The sequence below is a fragment of the Copadichromis virginalis genome, linkage group LG10 (genome assembly GCF_057382275.1).
Source record: "Copadichromis virginalis isolate Kocher_CV1m ecotype Utaka linkage group LG10, C_Virginalis_male_GT1.1, whole genome shotgun sequence".
Lineage (NCBI taxonomy): Eukaryota > Metazoa > Chordata > Actinopteri > Cichliformes > Cichlidae > Copadichromis > Copadichromis virginalis.
In genome coordinates this window covers 7,620,384-7,636,097 of record NC_140627.1, presented here as the reverse complement: position 1 = coordinate 7,636,097, position 15,714 = coordinate 7,620,384, and the positions used below count along the sequence as shown (strand labels likewise).

Below are 15,714 nucleotides of genomic sequence, written 5' to 3'. Positions count from 1 at the left end.
TGTGATCCACATTACACAAGGGCCTGTGCTAGGGAAATTATTTTACTGCTATTGTTAAATAATCATCATCATTACCATTGCATTAATAATAGAATCTGCAGCATTGATATTGTATTCAGAGGTTTAAACAGTGTGTGTGTTTTAGAAAGAATAAGTTGCAGGCTGACAGGAAGTTGCAGAGAGTTTGCAGAAAGGAAAGCAGAAGTGAAAGCAGAGTCTAAGTTATTCTGAGCAGGTTAGACGAGGCTATTTGAATTACTAGGTTATTCAAATTGTCTGTTATACTTTTATATTCTTTTATTAAGCTCTTAGTAGAGGTTCTTGATTAAAACATTTATTCAACATAGTACATATAGTTTCAGTTAGGTTATTACACATAAGGATGAGCCTCTGGTCTGGTAAAAGGTCAGAAGTGCAACGGGTGAGATGAGAGGGCATGTAGGGTCAACACATACACACACACACATTAGTAGACTCATTTATAGGTGAGAAGTTGGTCATGTTTGTCTCTGGAAAGAGGAACAGCGTCTGGCAGGATGTGGGGTTCGTGTTCCAGACGAGACGAAGACAACGTTCTTTTAAACTGTGTTAAAAGTCATTGTGGTTGATTTGACGTATGTATATATTCTGTCGGTGACGTATGAAGGGGCGTCATTAATTCAAACCCTGATACTATAAAAATCTGTGTATGCTTTGATTAAGTCGAAGATCAATCCCTGTCTGCGTACAGACTGGTCTTCCCACGCGTGTATTCATTAAAATCAATCGTTTGACCAAGATCTTCTGGACCATGGTTGTTTGTACTCTCCTTCCTCAATATTTGAACCTTAACAAACAGGACCTGTGCTACTGGCTGAGGCCATCCACATTATACCACGGCATGTGCTCCCTGTGAGGCTATCGTCACCACACCAGGGCCTGTATTGCTGGCTTAGACCATCCACATTGCACCAGGGCTAGTGCTCCCTCTGAGGCCAACTTCACGACAGCAGGGCCTGCGCTGCTGTCTGAGGTCATCTACATTTCACCAGAGCCTGTGTTGCTGGCTGATGTGATCCACATTACACAAGGGCCTGTGCTACTCGTTGATGCCATCCACATTTCACCAGGGCTTGTGTTGCTGGCTGATGCGATCCACAATACACAAGGGCCTGTGCTACTGGCTGAGGACATTCACATTACACCAGGGCCTGTGGTGCTGGCTAATATCATCCACATTTCACCAGGGCCAGTGTTGTTTGCTGAGGCCATCCACATTACACCAGGGACAGTGCTTCCTGTGAGGCCATCTTCACCACACCAGGGACTGTGCTGTTGGCTGAAACCATCCACATTACATCAGGGCCATTGGTCCTTGCCGATGTCATCCACATTTCACCAGGGCCAGTGGTGTTGGCTAAGGCCATCCACATTACACCAAGGTCTGTGGTTAAGGCCATTACCATCCACATTTCACCTGGGACAGCGTTGGTAGATAAGGCCATCCACATTACAACAGGGCCTGTGCTACTGAATGAGGCCATCCACATTATACCATAGCTAGTGCTCCCTCTGAGGCCCACTTCACGACAGCAGGGCCTGCGCTGCTGTCTGAGGCCACCTATATTTCACGAGGGCTTGTGTTGTTGGCTGATGCGATCCACAATACACAAGGGCCTGTGCTACTGGCTGATGCCATCCCCATTACACCAGGGCCTGTGCTACTGGCTGAGGACATTCACATTACACCAGGGCCTGTGGTGCTGGCTAATATCATCCACATTTCACCAGGGCCAGTGTTGTTTGCTGAGGCCATCCACATTACACCAGGGACAGTGCTTCCTGTGAGGCCATCTTCACCACAACAGGGCCTGTGCTACTGGCTGAGGCAGACTACATTTGACCAGAGCGCATGTTGCCGGCTGTGGCCATCTACATTTCACCAGGGCCTGGCTGCTGTCTGAGGCCATCCACATTACACCATGGCCTGTGCTTCCTGTGAGGCCATCTTCACAACACTAGGGCCTGTACTGTTGGATGAGGCCATCCTCATTACACCAGGTACAGTTCTTCCTGTTGGCAATCATCACCAAACCAGGGCCTGTGGTGCTGGATTAGGCCATCCACATTTCACCAGGGATTGTGTTGCTGGCTGATGCGTTCCAGAAAACGCAAGGGCCTTTACTACTGGCTGAGGATATTCACATTACACTAGGGACTGTGTTGCTGGCTGAGGCCACCTATATTTCACGAGGGCCTGTGTTGATGGCTGATGCCATCCACAATACACCAGGGCCAGTCATTTCTGTGAGGCCATCTTCACTAGACCAGGGTCTGTGCTGCTTGCTGATGACATCGAAAATACACCAGGGCCAGTGATTCCTGTGAGGCCATCTTCACCAGACCAGGGCCTGTGCTGCTAGCCATCCAAATTACCCAAAGGCCTGTGTTGCTGGCCGAAAACAACCACATTTCACCAGGGCCTGTGGTGTTGCTGGATGAGGCCATCCACATTATACCAGGGCCTGTGCTACTCGTTGATACCATCCACATTTCACCAGGGCTTGTGTTGCTGGCTGATGCAATCCACAGTACACAAGGGCCTGGTCTACTGGTGAGGACATTCACATTACAACATGGCCTGTTGTGCTGGCCAATACCATCCACATTTCACCAGGGCCATTGTGGTTGGCTGAGGCCATACACTTTACATCAGGGACAGTGCTTCCTGTGAGGCGATCTTCACCACACCAGGGACTGTACTGTTGGATGATTCCATCCACATTACACCAGGGCCTGTGCTACTCGATGATACCATCCACATTTCAGCAGGGCCACTGTTGTTGGCTGAGGCCATATACTTTACATCAGGGACAGTGCTTCCTGTCAGGTCATCATCAGCACACCAGGGCCTGTGGTGCTGGATTATGCCAACAACAACAACAACAACAATCTTTATTGAAGGGAATCATTGCCATGGTAACAACAAATGGTAGTTAAAAAAAATGTAGCATTAACAAAGATGAGGAGATACATTTACTGAATACCAAATAAAGACACCTTCAATGCTAAAGATATCACAGGTGTAATGTAATGTTGCTATGGTTTAGATTTTATTTTCTATCATTCATAGACTATGATGTGTTTGTAGCCACATGGACATCTCACACTGATTTCAGGACCCTGCAAAGAAAACAACATGGCCACCATGTTGGATTTTTGGAGTCACAAATCTGGGCTAACGTTAGCAAGCTGCATTCAGAGAAACTATGGATTTTGGGACTTGTGAGCCATACTTTTTGCTGGCAGCTTTATCTACATTTAAATTAAATCAATGTCTCTCCCAGAGCTCCAGTTCGGTGGCATCTTATATGGCTCGATCACCTTACACTGGTACCAAGATCAAAGCTTTCAAAGTACGGACATCTACATGCGTTTTCGATCTGGATGGGTAAATATGGTTGTCATCAGAGAGGTGAAGAACAAGAAATTGTTGTTTGCTGAAATGAATGATCACGTGTAAATCTTATATTTTGTTGACTTGGAATTTTACAGTGAATCAGTCCTACAGTTTAAATGAGCCTCCATTGACAGACTAGGTTACTGTGGAAATGCAGGGATTGGCGTGATTTGACCTGTAAGGCAGGGTCAGGAGGGGTGTGTTCACATGTTGGTGCCATATTCTACACCCTTCTGGCCGCTGTAAAGAAACACGAAAAGGCAGCAGCTATCCGGCATTTTGGCTAAACTCAAAGACGTTCATAAGATGGCTGGAGAGCAAAGGACTGCACTACTGTTTTGACTTTCATGTGTGCATGTCCCAGTAGCTCTGATGTCACGTGAAGACTCTTTTAAAGCAAAGAAACAGATGAATAAAATACTAGCATTTTACTCAGCAAAACTGAAGTGGATGGTTTGTGGATGGTTTGTAGCAGTTAGCAGGCCAGACTATTTGTCATAAAAAAAAAATACTCCAAAAGGCACCATGAGCACAAACACAGTTGAGAGGTTCAGTTCAGCCACAGTGTATTAGTGGAAGCCAAAGAGTTCATCAAAGAGGACATGCACCCAAACTTTAAGCCTCAGCAAAACTGAAGCAGTTTAGTTCTGAGAAAGAGTTCAGTTATCATAGACAGAAACTATCCATGTTTAAAGTTGGACATTTTAACATGGGACACCCATGATTCCCAGCCTCAAGTGGCCACTATTGGAACTGCATCTTTCAGCACCTCAGTGCTGCTTTTGTTTTCCAGCCCCAGATGATGTAGCTTTGTGTACCTATCTACACCCTAATTACAAACATTGGTAAAAAAAAAAAAAAAAAGAAAAGGAAAAAAAAAGTTTTCTTAAGTTTCTAACTTTGGCTTGATTCATGGCTTCCTCTTCATTGGTCCATACATGATGTAAGTATGTATTCTAGTTGTCAACTAGAAAGTGCATTTTCTGAAGAAACTGCAGTGTGAATGCTTGAATCTGAATGTATGCATTGAAATGAATTAATTGCTGAATTTTAAGTTAAAAAGTTTGAATGAGATAAAAAGAAAAATAATTTAATCTGAAAACAAAAGTGCTGAAGTGCTAAAAGCTGACATTTACACAGAAGAATAAGTTGGAAAAAAGCTGAAAATGTTTTAATTGTAAATTAGAAAAACCTTAGAAATGAGAAAAGAAAATTTAGAGTCAGAAAACCTCTGAATGAATATTAAAAGTTCATATTCTTTGAATGACTAAAATGTGATCCCTCCACTTGGATCCACACAGTTTAAAATTTTTAAATGTCTGAGCTTTGAAAGACAAGGTGTTGGAAAGAGAACAACGATGGCAACGTTTTGAGGGTAAAATCATACCTGTAGAGCAAACACTGAGGACACAGCAGCAGTTGAAAGAGAAGTGTTTAAGATGAATCTTGGCAGAGTGAGAGACAGAGCTAGTTAAGCAGGCAGGTGTGAGCCTGGTTGCTATAGTGACTGCACCCAATGGCTCCATACACACGCACACAGACATGCGCCTCACTTCTGCTGCTTAAAATGAACAGAAAAGTCATGTGAGTGAAGTTGGCCCCCCCACCTTCTTCAAATCCAACAAAAGTGGTATCAAACGTTTGTGCTACGTTTGTGCTGGTTTGTGCTGCAAAAATTTTCATTTGTGCTACTATCATTTTAAAGATATTAATCAAAATTTCTATAGGTCATCAGAGGTCAACCAGCCCCCCCACATTAATGGAATCGAACAAAATTGATGTCAAATGTTTGTACTACGTTTGTGCTGGTTTGTGCTGCTAAAATTGTCGTTTGTGCCGCTTTCATTTTAAAGATATTGATAAAAAATTCTAGAGGTCATCAGAGGTCAACCAGCCCCCCCACATTAATGGAATCAAACAAAACTGGTGTCAAACGTTTGTGCTACGTTTGTGCTGGTTTGTGCTGCTAAACTTGTCGTTTGTGCCGCTTTCATTTTAAAGATATTACCAAAAGTTTCTAAAGCTCAACCAGCCACTTTCTTTACCGTAAAGAAATTGAGAGATATTAACCAGCATTGGATATTTTTTTCTTATGATCACACTCTTAAACCTAGTAATCAAACTGCAATAACTTATTTAAAAACTAGGTTAAATATAGCATTTAAAATAATTAATGCATTCGGTTAGAGAAAAAACTTTATTTGCTGGTAACAAAATACAAAACTACGAGAACAATGTTTCCTGTTAGAAAAGGTAAATACATTGAACTGTCTGAGCCTCACAAGTCTAATACAATAACTGAACAATAACAGCTATTTCCATCATCTAACTCACAAACTAGAAAAGGACTTTCTTTCATGAGATCTTGCCATCATTCCTTTGTGTAGAGCACAGCGTGTGGACATACACTGGTGTTTTCAGATGCTATGGTTACATCCTTTCTTAGGTCATCATACATCTCCCAGATGTACGGGGTCCTGTTACAGAATGTCATATAATGCCCGAGTGTTTCTGGTGTTGGGCCCTCCTAAATGTAATGACTGCTTTCAGTGTGAATTTCTCTCCTTGAAGTAGCAGAGTGGATGGGAATTCAGTAAGCAAAAACCTTTTTGGACTGTGAAAACTGTGCTCCAGAGTTTCTGTAGAGCATTTTCCAAGGTCTGTGTCAATCCATACAAGCTCTCTCAGGGTGAAACTGTGACAAACAGTAAATCATCTCTCTCTCGCCTCCAGACAATACAAAACGCAGCAGCCAGATTACTAACTCGCTCTACCAAGCGTGTTCACATCACTCCCATCTTATATTCTTTACATTGGCTCCCAATAGAGTTTAGAATTCGCTTTAAAATTCTTGTTTTAACATACAGAGCACTAAATGGCCAGGCTCCAGATTACTTATCCAAGCTTCTTTTAAAATACACTGCTGCTCGTCATCTCCGCTCACAGACTCAGAGTCTCTTAGTTGTTCCCCGTACACGATTGAAGACAAAAGGGGACAGAGCCTTTCAGTCTGTTGCACCAAGGCTGTGGAACAGTTTACCACTACAATTACGTTTGCTTGACTCTGTGGATTCTTTTAAAAAACAGTTAAAAACTCTTCTGTTCAAACAAGCCTTTTGTTGATCTACATATTTTATTTTATTTTATTTTTTTACATTATTTACATTTGATCTTTTACATTGTATATAATGTCTATTGATTTTATTGTTTATTTTAATATTTGTGTACAGCACTTTGTGATTGCCTGTCTGCGAAAAGCGCTTAATAAATAAAGTTTACTTACTTACTTACTTACTGTGCAAAGTTGCTTTCCTGATGAATCTGTTTTAAATGCTGTTGGAGATGCATCAGGACTTTCGATTGGTCTTAGGCATGGCGATGCTGGAAGGTTGAGCCCTTGTTCAACAGCAGACTGAAGGTGAGCTATGCCAGAAGCTGAGAGGACTGACAGATCAATGGAAACAAAAGGTATTTGCCTTGTGTTTGGTGTGTAAAGTTTGCAGTACTGGGAGGAACACTGTCTTGTGAAGTGAACACTTGGATTTTCCATCATTGTTTTTTGAATTACTGTGGACACATGGCACTGTGCATCAACACGATGAACACCAGTCTTCAACTGAACAGGGCAGAATATTGAGCTCAGCACCTCTGCCCTCAATGAATAGGCATGTTGAGTGACACCCTTTGAAGCAAGGGATTTCACAAGCTGGAATACTTTGTTCTCCTCTGAACTATTCAACATGTTTTGAGCAGTACGACTGTCACAGTAAGCGCAGCACAGACTTTGACAGAAGGCATCAAAGGCACAGGTGTTCATGACACAGTATTGTCCTTTGCCAAGTTTTACTGCACTGTAAACCCCAACAGTCTACCTGACTTATAAAGTTTGTGGATATAACAATTGAAATTCCCCAAAGTTGAAACAACTTAAAACTTTTGTTCTGTTAACGATTCAAACAGTTATAATTGTACATGGCTTAGAAGTTAAGAGTAAATACTGCTTTCTTAATTATGATTTTTGAGTAAATGTTTTTTTTCCGAGCTCCGCATGTGTATGTCAACTACGTCATGACGTTTTCTCTCTAACCTGAACGACGTTGACAGAAAATTCTGTTCAATATGGCTGCCCTTCTTGAGCGACTGGAGAGCACATTTGGAGAAACTTGCAAGTAAAACGGAACCTTCGTTATGTTTATTTTTTCCGTAAAAAAGCAAGTATATTAATATGTTGCAGGCAAGAACTTCGATTTCGAATGCGCTGCTGTGTTAAAAAGCACAGACCCAGGTGGTGAATAGTGGTTCGCTGTTGTTCGCGCTCTTTTTCAAACATAGATTATGTCGTCAGTTTTAACCGATTAAAACAGTTTTACTAAGAATTACATAAAAAGAAAGGGTCTTAATGATATTTTAACGACCACTTGCCAACGCAAGAAAGTTGGCGTTTTTAAAACAGCAGCCTCATTGTTTCGGCAGGGTTTTTTTTTCTTCTTCTCATTAGCATGATTCAAAACTGACTTAGCTAGCAGTGGCAACTTCAATCTAAAACAATTGAAATATAGCAAGGTTTTGTATATTTAGTGTGCTAATAAGGTTTTCAATATTTTTATTTTTTCCTTCCAAGGCTGAAGACCGAAGACAAAAGGACAGAAGAAAAAAAAAATTCAGACTGCAATTAATTTCAGGTGGAGACAGTAAACACAGGTGAGTTGAAAGATCTATTGAAGAGTCCTTTCTTCATGGCCATTAAAACATTTTTAGGTTAAAAGACCCGTGTCATGAATCGCTGTGCGGCAGGCAGGAGTTGGACCCAATTCAATTCAATTTTATTTATATAGCGCCAAATCACAACATAAGTCGCCTCAAGGCGCTTCATAGATACAGAGAAAAACCCAACAATCATATGACCCCCTATGAACAAGCATTTTGGCGACAGTGGGAAGGAAAAACTCCCTTTTAACAGGAAGAAACCTCCAGCAGAACCAGGCTCAGGGAGGGGCGGGGCCATCTGCTGCGACTGGTTGGGGTGAGAGAAGGAAGACAGGATAAAAGACATGCTGTGGAAGAGAGACAGAGGTTAATAACAGATATGATTCAATGCAGAGAGGTCTGTTAATACATAGTGAGTGAGAAAGGTGACTGGAAAGGAAAAACTCAATGCATCATGGGAATCCTCCGGCAGCCTATGTCTATTGCAGCATAACTAAGGGAGGATTCAGGGTCACCTGGTCCAGCCCTAACTATATGCTTTAGCAAAAAGGAAAGTTTGAAGCCTAATCTTGAAAGTAGAGATAGTGTCTGTCTCCTGAATCCAAACTGGAAGCTGGTTCCACAGAAGAGGGGCCTGAAAACTGAAGGCTCTCCCTCCCATTCTACTTTTAAATACTCTAGGAACAACAAGTAGGCCTGCAGAGCGAGAGCGAAGTGCTCTAATGGGGTGATATGGTACTACAAGGTCATTAAGATAAGATGGGGCCTGATTATTTAAGACCTTGTATGTGAGGAGCAGGATTTTGAATTCAATTCTGGATTTAACAGGAAGCCAATGAAGGGAAGCCAAAACAGGAGAAATATGCTCTCTCTTTCTAGTCCCTGTCAGTACTCTTGCTGCAGCATTTTGGATTAGCTGAAGGCTTTTCAGTGAGTTTTTTGGACATCCTGATAATAATGAATTACAGTAGTCCAGCCTGGAAGTAATAAATGCGTGAACTAGTTTTTCAGCATCACTCTGAGACAGGATATTTCTAATTTTAGAGATGTTGCGCAAATGGAAGAACGCAGTCTTACATATTTGTTTAATATGTGCGTTGAAGGAGATATCCTGGTCAAAAATGACTCCAAGGTTCCTCACAGCGTTACTGGAGGCCAAGGTAATGCCATCCAGAGTAAGAATCTGGTTAGATACCATATTTCTAGGCTTTTCAGGGCCGAGTACAATAACCTCAGTTTTATCTGAATTAAGAAGCAGAAAGTTAGCGGCCATCCAGGTCTTTATGTCTTTAAGACATTCCTGCAGTTTAACTAATTGGTGTGTGTTATCTGGCTTCATGGACAGATAGAGCTGGGAGTCATCGGCATAGCAGTGAAAATGTATGCTATGTCTTTTAATGATGCTGCCTAAGGGAAGCATGTATAATGTAAACAGAATTGGTCCTAGCACTGAACCCTGTGGAACTCCATAATTAACCTCAGTCTGTGAAGAGGACTCTCCATTTACATGAACAAACTGGAGTCTATTAGATAGATATGATACAAACCACTGCAGTGCAGTACCTGTAACACCTACAGCATGTTCTAATCGCTCTAATAGGATATTATGGTCGACAGTATCGAATGCTGCACTAAGGTCTAGCAGGACAAGCACAGAGATGAGTCCACTGTCAGAGGCCATAAGAAGATCATTTGTAACCTTCACTAAAGCTGTTTCTGTGCCGTGATGAACTCTGAAACCTGACTGAAACTCTTCAAATAAGCCATTCCTCTGCAGATGATCTGTTAGCTGTTTGACAACTACTCTTTCAAGGTTTTTGATATGAAAGGAAGGTTGGAGATTGGTCTATAATTAGTTTCATCAGTTGTTCAGTTCTTATAAAATGTTGTATAATTGTACCAAATCACTGAGGATACATCCAATGTGTAAATCACAATCAACAATTTTACTGTGATATTCGCTCGTGTTTAGAGAATCTCCATTATCTTTGTTACTGAGTTTCCATTTTTGTAGGGCCAAATTTGTATTAAAAATTAATATTTTCATATGATGTGAAATGACTCAATCATTTCTAATTTTTAGAAGAAACCATTCATTAAGTCCCTTAAGGTGAAGATTTCATATATTGATAATGATAAAATTAACACAAATTAAAAGTTTCACTGATAAACACAATTTTTCCTTGCTTTGAACCCCATGTTCTATATAGATTACAGCTCTGATCTGGAGAACACTATTTTAAAATACTGTGTAGGGTTTTGTCAAATGATTAAGAAACAGACTCTCTGTCACAAGAGACAGAAAGGTTGTATCTTAAAAGAAAAGTCCCAAAATTTGGTAGAGTCTGATGTCATGCAGTTTCATAAACATGTATTCTCCCCAAAGAATGACACCTGAAAACTTTGCGTTAAATTAACTTTTCTTTTCCCTTTTTAGGAGGCGCCTGATATCAACGTGAAACGCACTGCAGTACTTCGTGCCCTTCCTGTATGTCTATGTCTGTGTCAATTTTGGGCTCCTGAGAGGGGTTATCATCCACTTCCTGCTCCACAAAGGTTTTGTGTGGATACTGACGCTTCACTGTACTATCCTGTCTGGCAACCTCTGCTTCTTTTCGTATTTGTTTTGCAGAACAGATCCGCATGTTCCCTTCAATAAAACCAAGATGACATGCAATGAATTTATCTATCCTTATAGGGAGATTTTCATGCTTAAACAGACCATGTTTAATGTTCTTGAACTCTGCTTCAACATTAGCTGAAGTTGCAGTGAGTTTTTCGCTCTGAAATAGGGGAACCATTTCTCCAGTCCAGAGTGGTAGGTATTAGGTGTGGGACGAGCTCAGGTAGATAGTGCATATTGTCTCGATCACCATGATCTTCAGCATGGCACCTGCTCCCCTCACAAATATCTGCCACCCACTGCCTTAAGTCGGTGTTTATTTCTGTGCATGGATCCAATCTAATGTCTTCTTCTTCCTTGTCATCAGAAACAGACATAGTCTCATCTGCAATTTTTCTTTTCAGATTTGATTTGGACACTTCTGACATAATGGGGTTTCCAAAACTGTCACAGCCTTCTGTCTCACTTAATGCCACAATAGCAATGCTGCGTATTAGGACCTTTGCTTCTTCCAAGGATTGGGACTTGACAAGTTGTGCCATTGATTGCACATAGAAATCCCTCACCCGATGAGGCTTTTTTCTCAAACAGTCCCACTGGCAAATCATTTTGATTAAGTGTGCCACATCCACTCTAATGAAACATTCAATTCAATTCAATTTTATTTATATAGCGCCAAATCACAACATAAGTCGCCTCAAGGTGCTTCATAGATACAGAGAAAAACCCAACAATCATATGACCCCCTATGAGCAAGCATTTTGGCGACAGTGGGAAGGAAAAACTCCCTTTTAACAGGAAGAAACCTCCAGCAGAACCAGGCTCAGGGAGGGGCGGCCATCTGCTGCGACCGGTTGGGGTGAGAGAAGGAAGACAGGATAAAAGACATGCTGTGGAAGAGAGACAGAGGTTAATAACAGATATGATTCAATGCAGAGAGGTCTGTTAACACATAGTGAGTGAGAAAGGTGACTGGAAAGGAAAAACTCAATGCATCATGGGAATCCTCCGGCAGCCTATGTCTATTGCAGCATAACTAAGGGAGGATTCAGGGTCACCTGGTCCAGCCCTAACTATATGCTTTAGCAAAAAGGAAAGTTTGAAGCCTAATCTTGAAAGTAGAGATAGTGTCTGTCTCCTGAATCCAAACTGGAAGCTGGTTCCACAGAAGAGGGGCCTGAAAACTGAAGGCTTTTATTCGATTCCATTACTGTGGGGGGGCTGGTTGACCTTTTGACCTTTACATTAATATCTTTAAAACAGATGCAGCACAAACGACAATTTTTGCAGCACAAACCACCACAAACGTAGCACAAACGTTTGACATCAATTTTGTTCGATTCCATTAATGTGGGGGGGCTGGTTGACCTTTTGACCTTTACATTTTCATTAATATCTTTAAAACAGAGGCAGCACAAACCAGCACAAACGTAGTACAGTTGATTGACACCAGTTTTGTTTGATTCCATTAATGTGGGGGGGCTGGTTGACCTCTGATGACCTCTAGAAATTTGTATGGATTTCTTTAAAATGATAGCAGCACAAACGTAAATTTTTGCAGCACATACCAGCAGAAACGTAGCACAGTTGATTGACACCAGTTTTGTTTGATTCCATTAATGTGGGGGGGCTGGTTGACCTCTGATGACCTCTAGAAATTTGTATGGATTTCTTTAAAATGATAGCAGCACAAACGTAAATTTTTGCAGCACAAACCAGCACAAACGTAGCACAAATGTTTGACATCAATTTTGTTCGATTCCATTAATGTGGGGGGGCTGGTTGACCTTTTGACCTTTACATTTTCATTAATATCTTTAAAACAGAGGCAGCACAAACCAGCACAAACGTAGCACAGTTGATTGACACCAGTTTTGTTTGATTCCATTAATGTGGGGGGGCTGGTTGACCTCTGATGACCTCTAGAAATTTGTATGGATTTCTTTAAAATGATAGCAGCACAAACGTAAATTTTTGCAGCACATACCAGCACAAACGTAGCACAGTTGATTGACACCAGTTTTGTTTGATTCCATTAATGTGGGGGGGCTGGTTGACCTCTGATGACCTCTAGAAATTTGTATGGATTTCTTTAAAATGATAGCAGCACAAACGTAAATTTTTGCAGCACAAACCAGCACAAATGTTTGACATCAATTTTGTTCGATTCCATTAATGTGGGGGGGCTGGTTGACCTTTTGACCTTTACATTTTCATTAATATCTTTAAAACAGAGGCAGCACAAACCAGCACAAACGTAGCACAGTTGATTGACACCAGTTTTGTTTGATTCCATTAATGTGGGGGGGCTGGTTGACCTCTGATGACCTCTAGAAATTTGTATGGATTTCTTTAAAATGATAGCAGCACAAACGTAAATTTTTGCAGCACAAACCAGCACAAACGTTTGACATCAATTTTGTTCGATTCCATTAATGTGGGGGGGCTGGTTGACCTTTTGACCTTTACATTTTCATTAATATCTTTAAAACAGAGGCAGCACAAACGACAATTTTAGCAGCACAAACCAGCACAAACGTTTGATACCACTTTTGTTGGATTTGAAGAAGGTGGGGGGCCAACTTCACTCACATGCTTAATGGCTCAAAACACCTTATCCAATTATAAACTGATACGCACCCACTGGCATGCCCCTTTTAATTTCTTCATAAATGTTATTTAATGTTATTATTACGGCAGCACGGTGGTTAGCACTGTTGCCGCACAGCAAGAAGGTCCTGAGTTCAATTCCACCATCACGTCAGGGTCTTTCTGTGTGGAGTTTGCAGGTTCTCTCGCCATGTTTGCGTGGGTTCTCTCCGGGCTCTCTCCAAAGACATGCAGCTTGTGGTGATAGGTTAATTGGTTAATCCGAATTGCCCATAGGTGTGAATGTGAGTGCGAATGGTTGTCTGTCCCTGTGTGTTGGCCCTGTGACAGACTGGCAACCTGTCCAGGATGTACCCTGCCTCTTGCCCTATGACAGCTGGGATAGATTCCAGCACCCCCTGCGACCCTTAAAAGGATAAGCAAATGGATGGATGGATGGAATTTTATTAATATCTTTAAAATAATAGCACCACAAATAAAAATTTTTGCAGCACAAACCTGTGACATCAACTTTTGTTTGATTTGGGTGATGTGGGGGGGCTGGTTGACCTTTTGACGTTTGCATTTTCATTAATATCTTTAAAACAGAGGCAGCACAAACGACAATTTTAGCAGCACAAACCAGCACAAACACAGCACAGTTGATTGACACCAGTTTTGTTTGATTCCATTAATGTGGGAGAGCTGGTTGAATTCTGATGACCTCTATAAATTTTCTTGAATATCTTTAAAATGATAGCAGCACAAACAACAATTTTTGCAGAACAAACCAGCACAAACGTAGCACAAATGTTTGACATCAATTTTGTTCGATTCCATTAATGTGTGTGTGTGTGTGGGGGGGGGGGGGGGGGGGCTGGTTGACCTTTACATTTTCATTAATATCTTTAAAACAGAAGCCGCACAAACCAGCACAAACGTAGCACAGCTGATTGACACCCATTGTTTGATTTAATTAATGTGGGGGGGCTGGTTGACCTCTGATGACCTCTAGAAATTTTGATTAATATCTTTAAAATGATAGCAGCACAAACGACAATTTTTGCAGCACAAACGTTTGATACCACTTTTGTTGGATTTGAAGAAGGTGGGGGGGCCAACTTCACTCACATATGTCATGTCTACTGAATTCTCATTTTTCATGCCTGTGGAGTTTATTATATGGACGTGGTGACAGTGTAAAGACAGCCTGCTCTTCTGATTTAACTTTTCAAGCATTCACACTAATTAGTGTTTAAACCTCCCATGGTTCTATATCTGGGGATGTGGCTTTGGTTTGCACTGATGAAAGCTTATAGTTGAAATGTGTTTGACGGTAAATGGTCAATAAAGAAGACAGCGTTTTGTTTTTACACAATGATTTTGTCATGTGCTGTGTGCAGGCAGGAACTGTGGACCCAATGTGCAGACACTTGGAGGTAAAAGTGTGAACTCAAAACAGCTTTAACGCTAAACACAAATATAACAAAAGCAAGAATACCAAAAGAAACTTACACAGGCAGCCAAACAGAACACACAGCATAGGATGAGGGAGATCGCAACCAAAGAAAACTCAGGGCTTACATACCCAGAGAGAGCCATCAGGGAATGGGAGACAACAGAGAAACACAGCTGGGACAAATAAGGGTAGCGAGACAAGGGAAGCAAATCCAGATACATTAACATGAGACATGGACTTTCAAAGTAAAACAGGAAACATAACACAGACAACGCGGACTTGACGAGGGATACAGCAGACAGGGGGAGACAGAACAACTATGTAACACAGAGACAGAAACCAGAAGACAGAACTCTAAGAAACCAAAAGACTAGAAATGATAAATAATGGCAAAATCAAAGTTCAATAATAATGTAAAACTCAAAATTTTGGGTCAACGAACCCAGGCACCCTAACAGATTTATTTTTACAGTTAATTTTTTCTATTTAATTATTTAGTTACAGTCCACCATACCTCTGATCCTCTGTCAATCCATCCACCCCCTTTTTAATGGTGTATCTGATTAAGGGTCATGAAGGGCTGGAGCAGCTGTCACAGACTGAGCAAGGTACACCCTGTACAGTTCACCAGTCTATGGCAGTGTCCCACTGTGTGTATTTTAAAAAGTACCGCATCTTAAAAACCACGGCTGCAGATAGATGGCCTTGGCAACTCTTCACTACATTATGAGGGGGATTTTATTATAGCAAATGACAAAAAAAATGGACCACTCATGATCTATTCAAAATACAATCTAGAGATGTTTTAGTCCCTTAAAGAGAGCTAATTATGTTTATTTCCAGCTCCATACTTTAATTTGTGCACTACAGCAAATTTGTGTGATTCATTGCTGAAAA

The 15,714-nt window shown here is 41.2% G+C and overlaps 1 protein-coding gene across 1 annotated transcript in view; it reads right to left on the bottom strand.

Annotated features, from left to right (window-relative positions):
• Positions 1-10,791, bottom strand: part of LOC146699768 (endothelial cell-selective adhesion molecule-like) — a 127,382-nt gene extending 116,591 nt beyond the window's left edge. The window contains exon 1 of the mRNA XM_085471465.1: positions 10,613-10,791. Coding sequence (XP_085327591.1) covers positions 10,613-10,791 — 179 coding nt within the window. The remainder of the gene's footprint in view (positions 1-10,612) is intronic.
• Between the last annotated feature and the right edge of the window lie 4,923 nt (positions 10,792-15,714).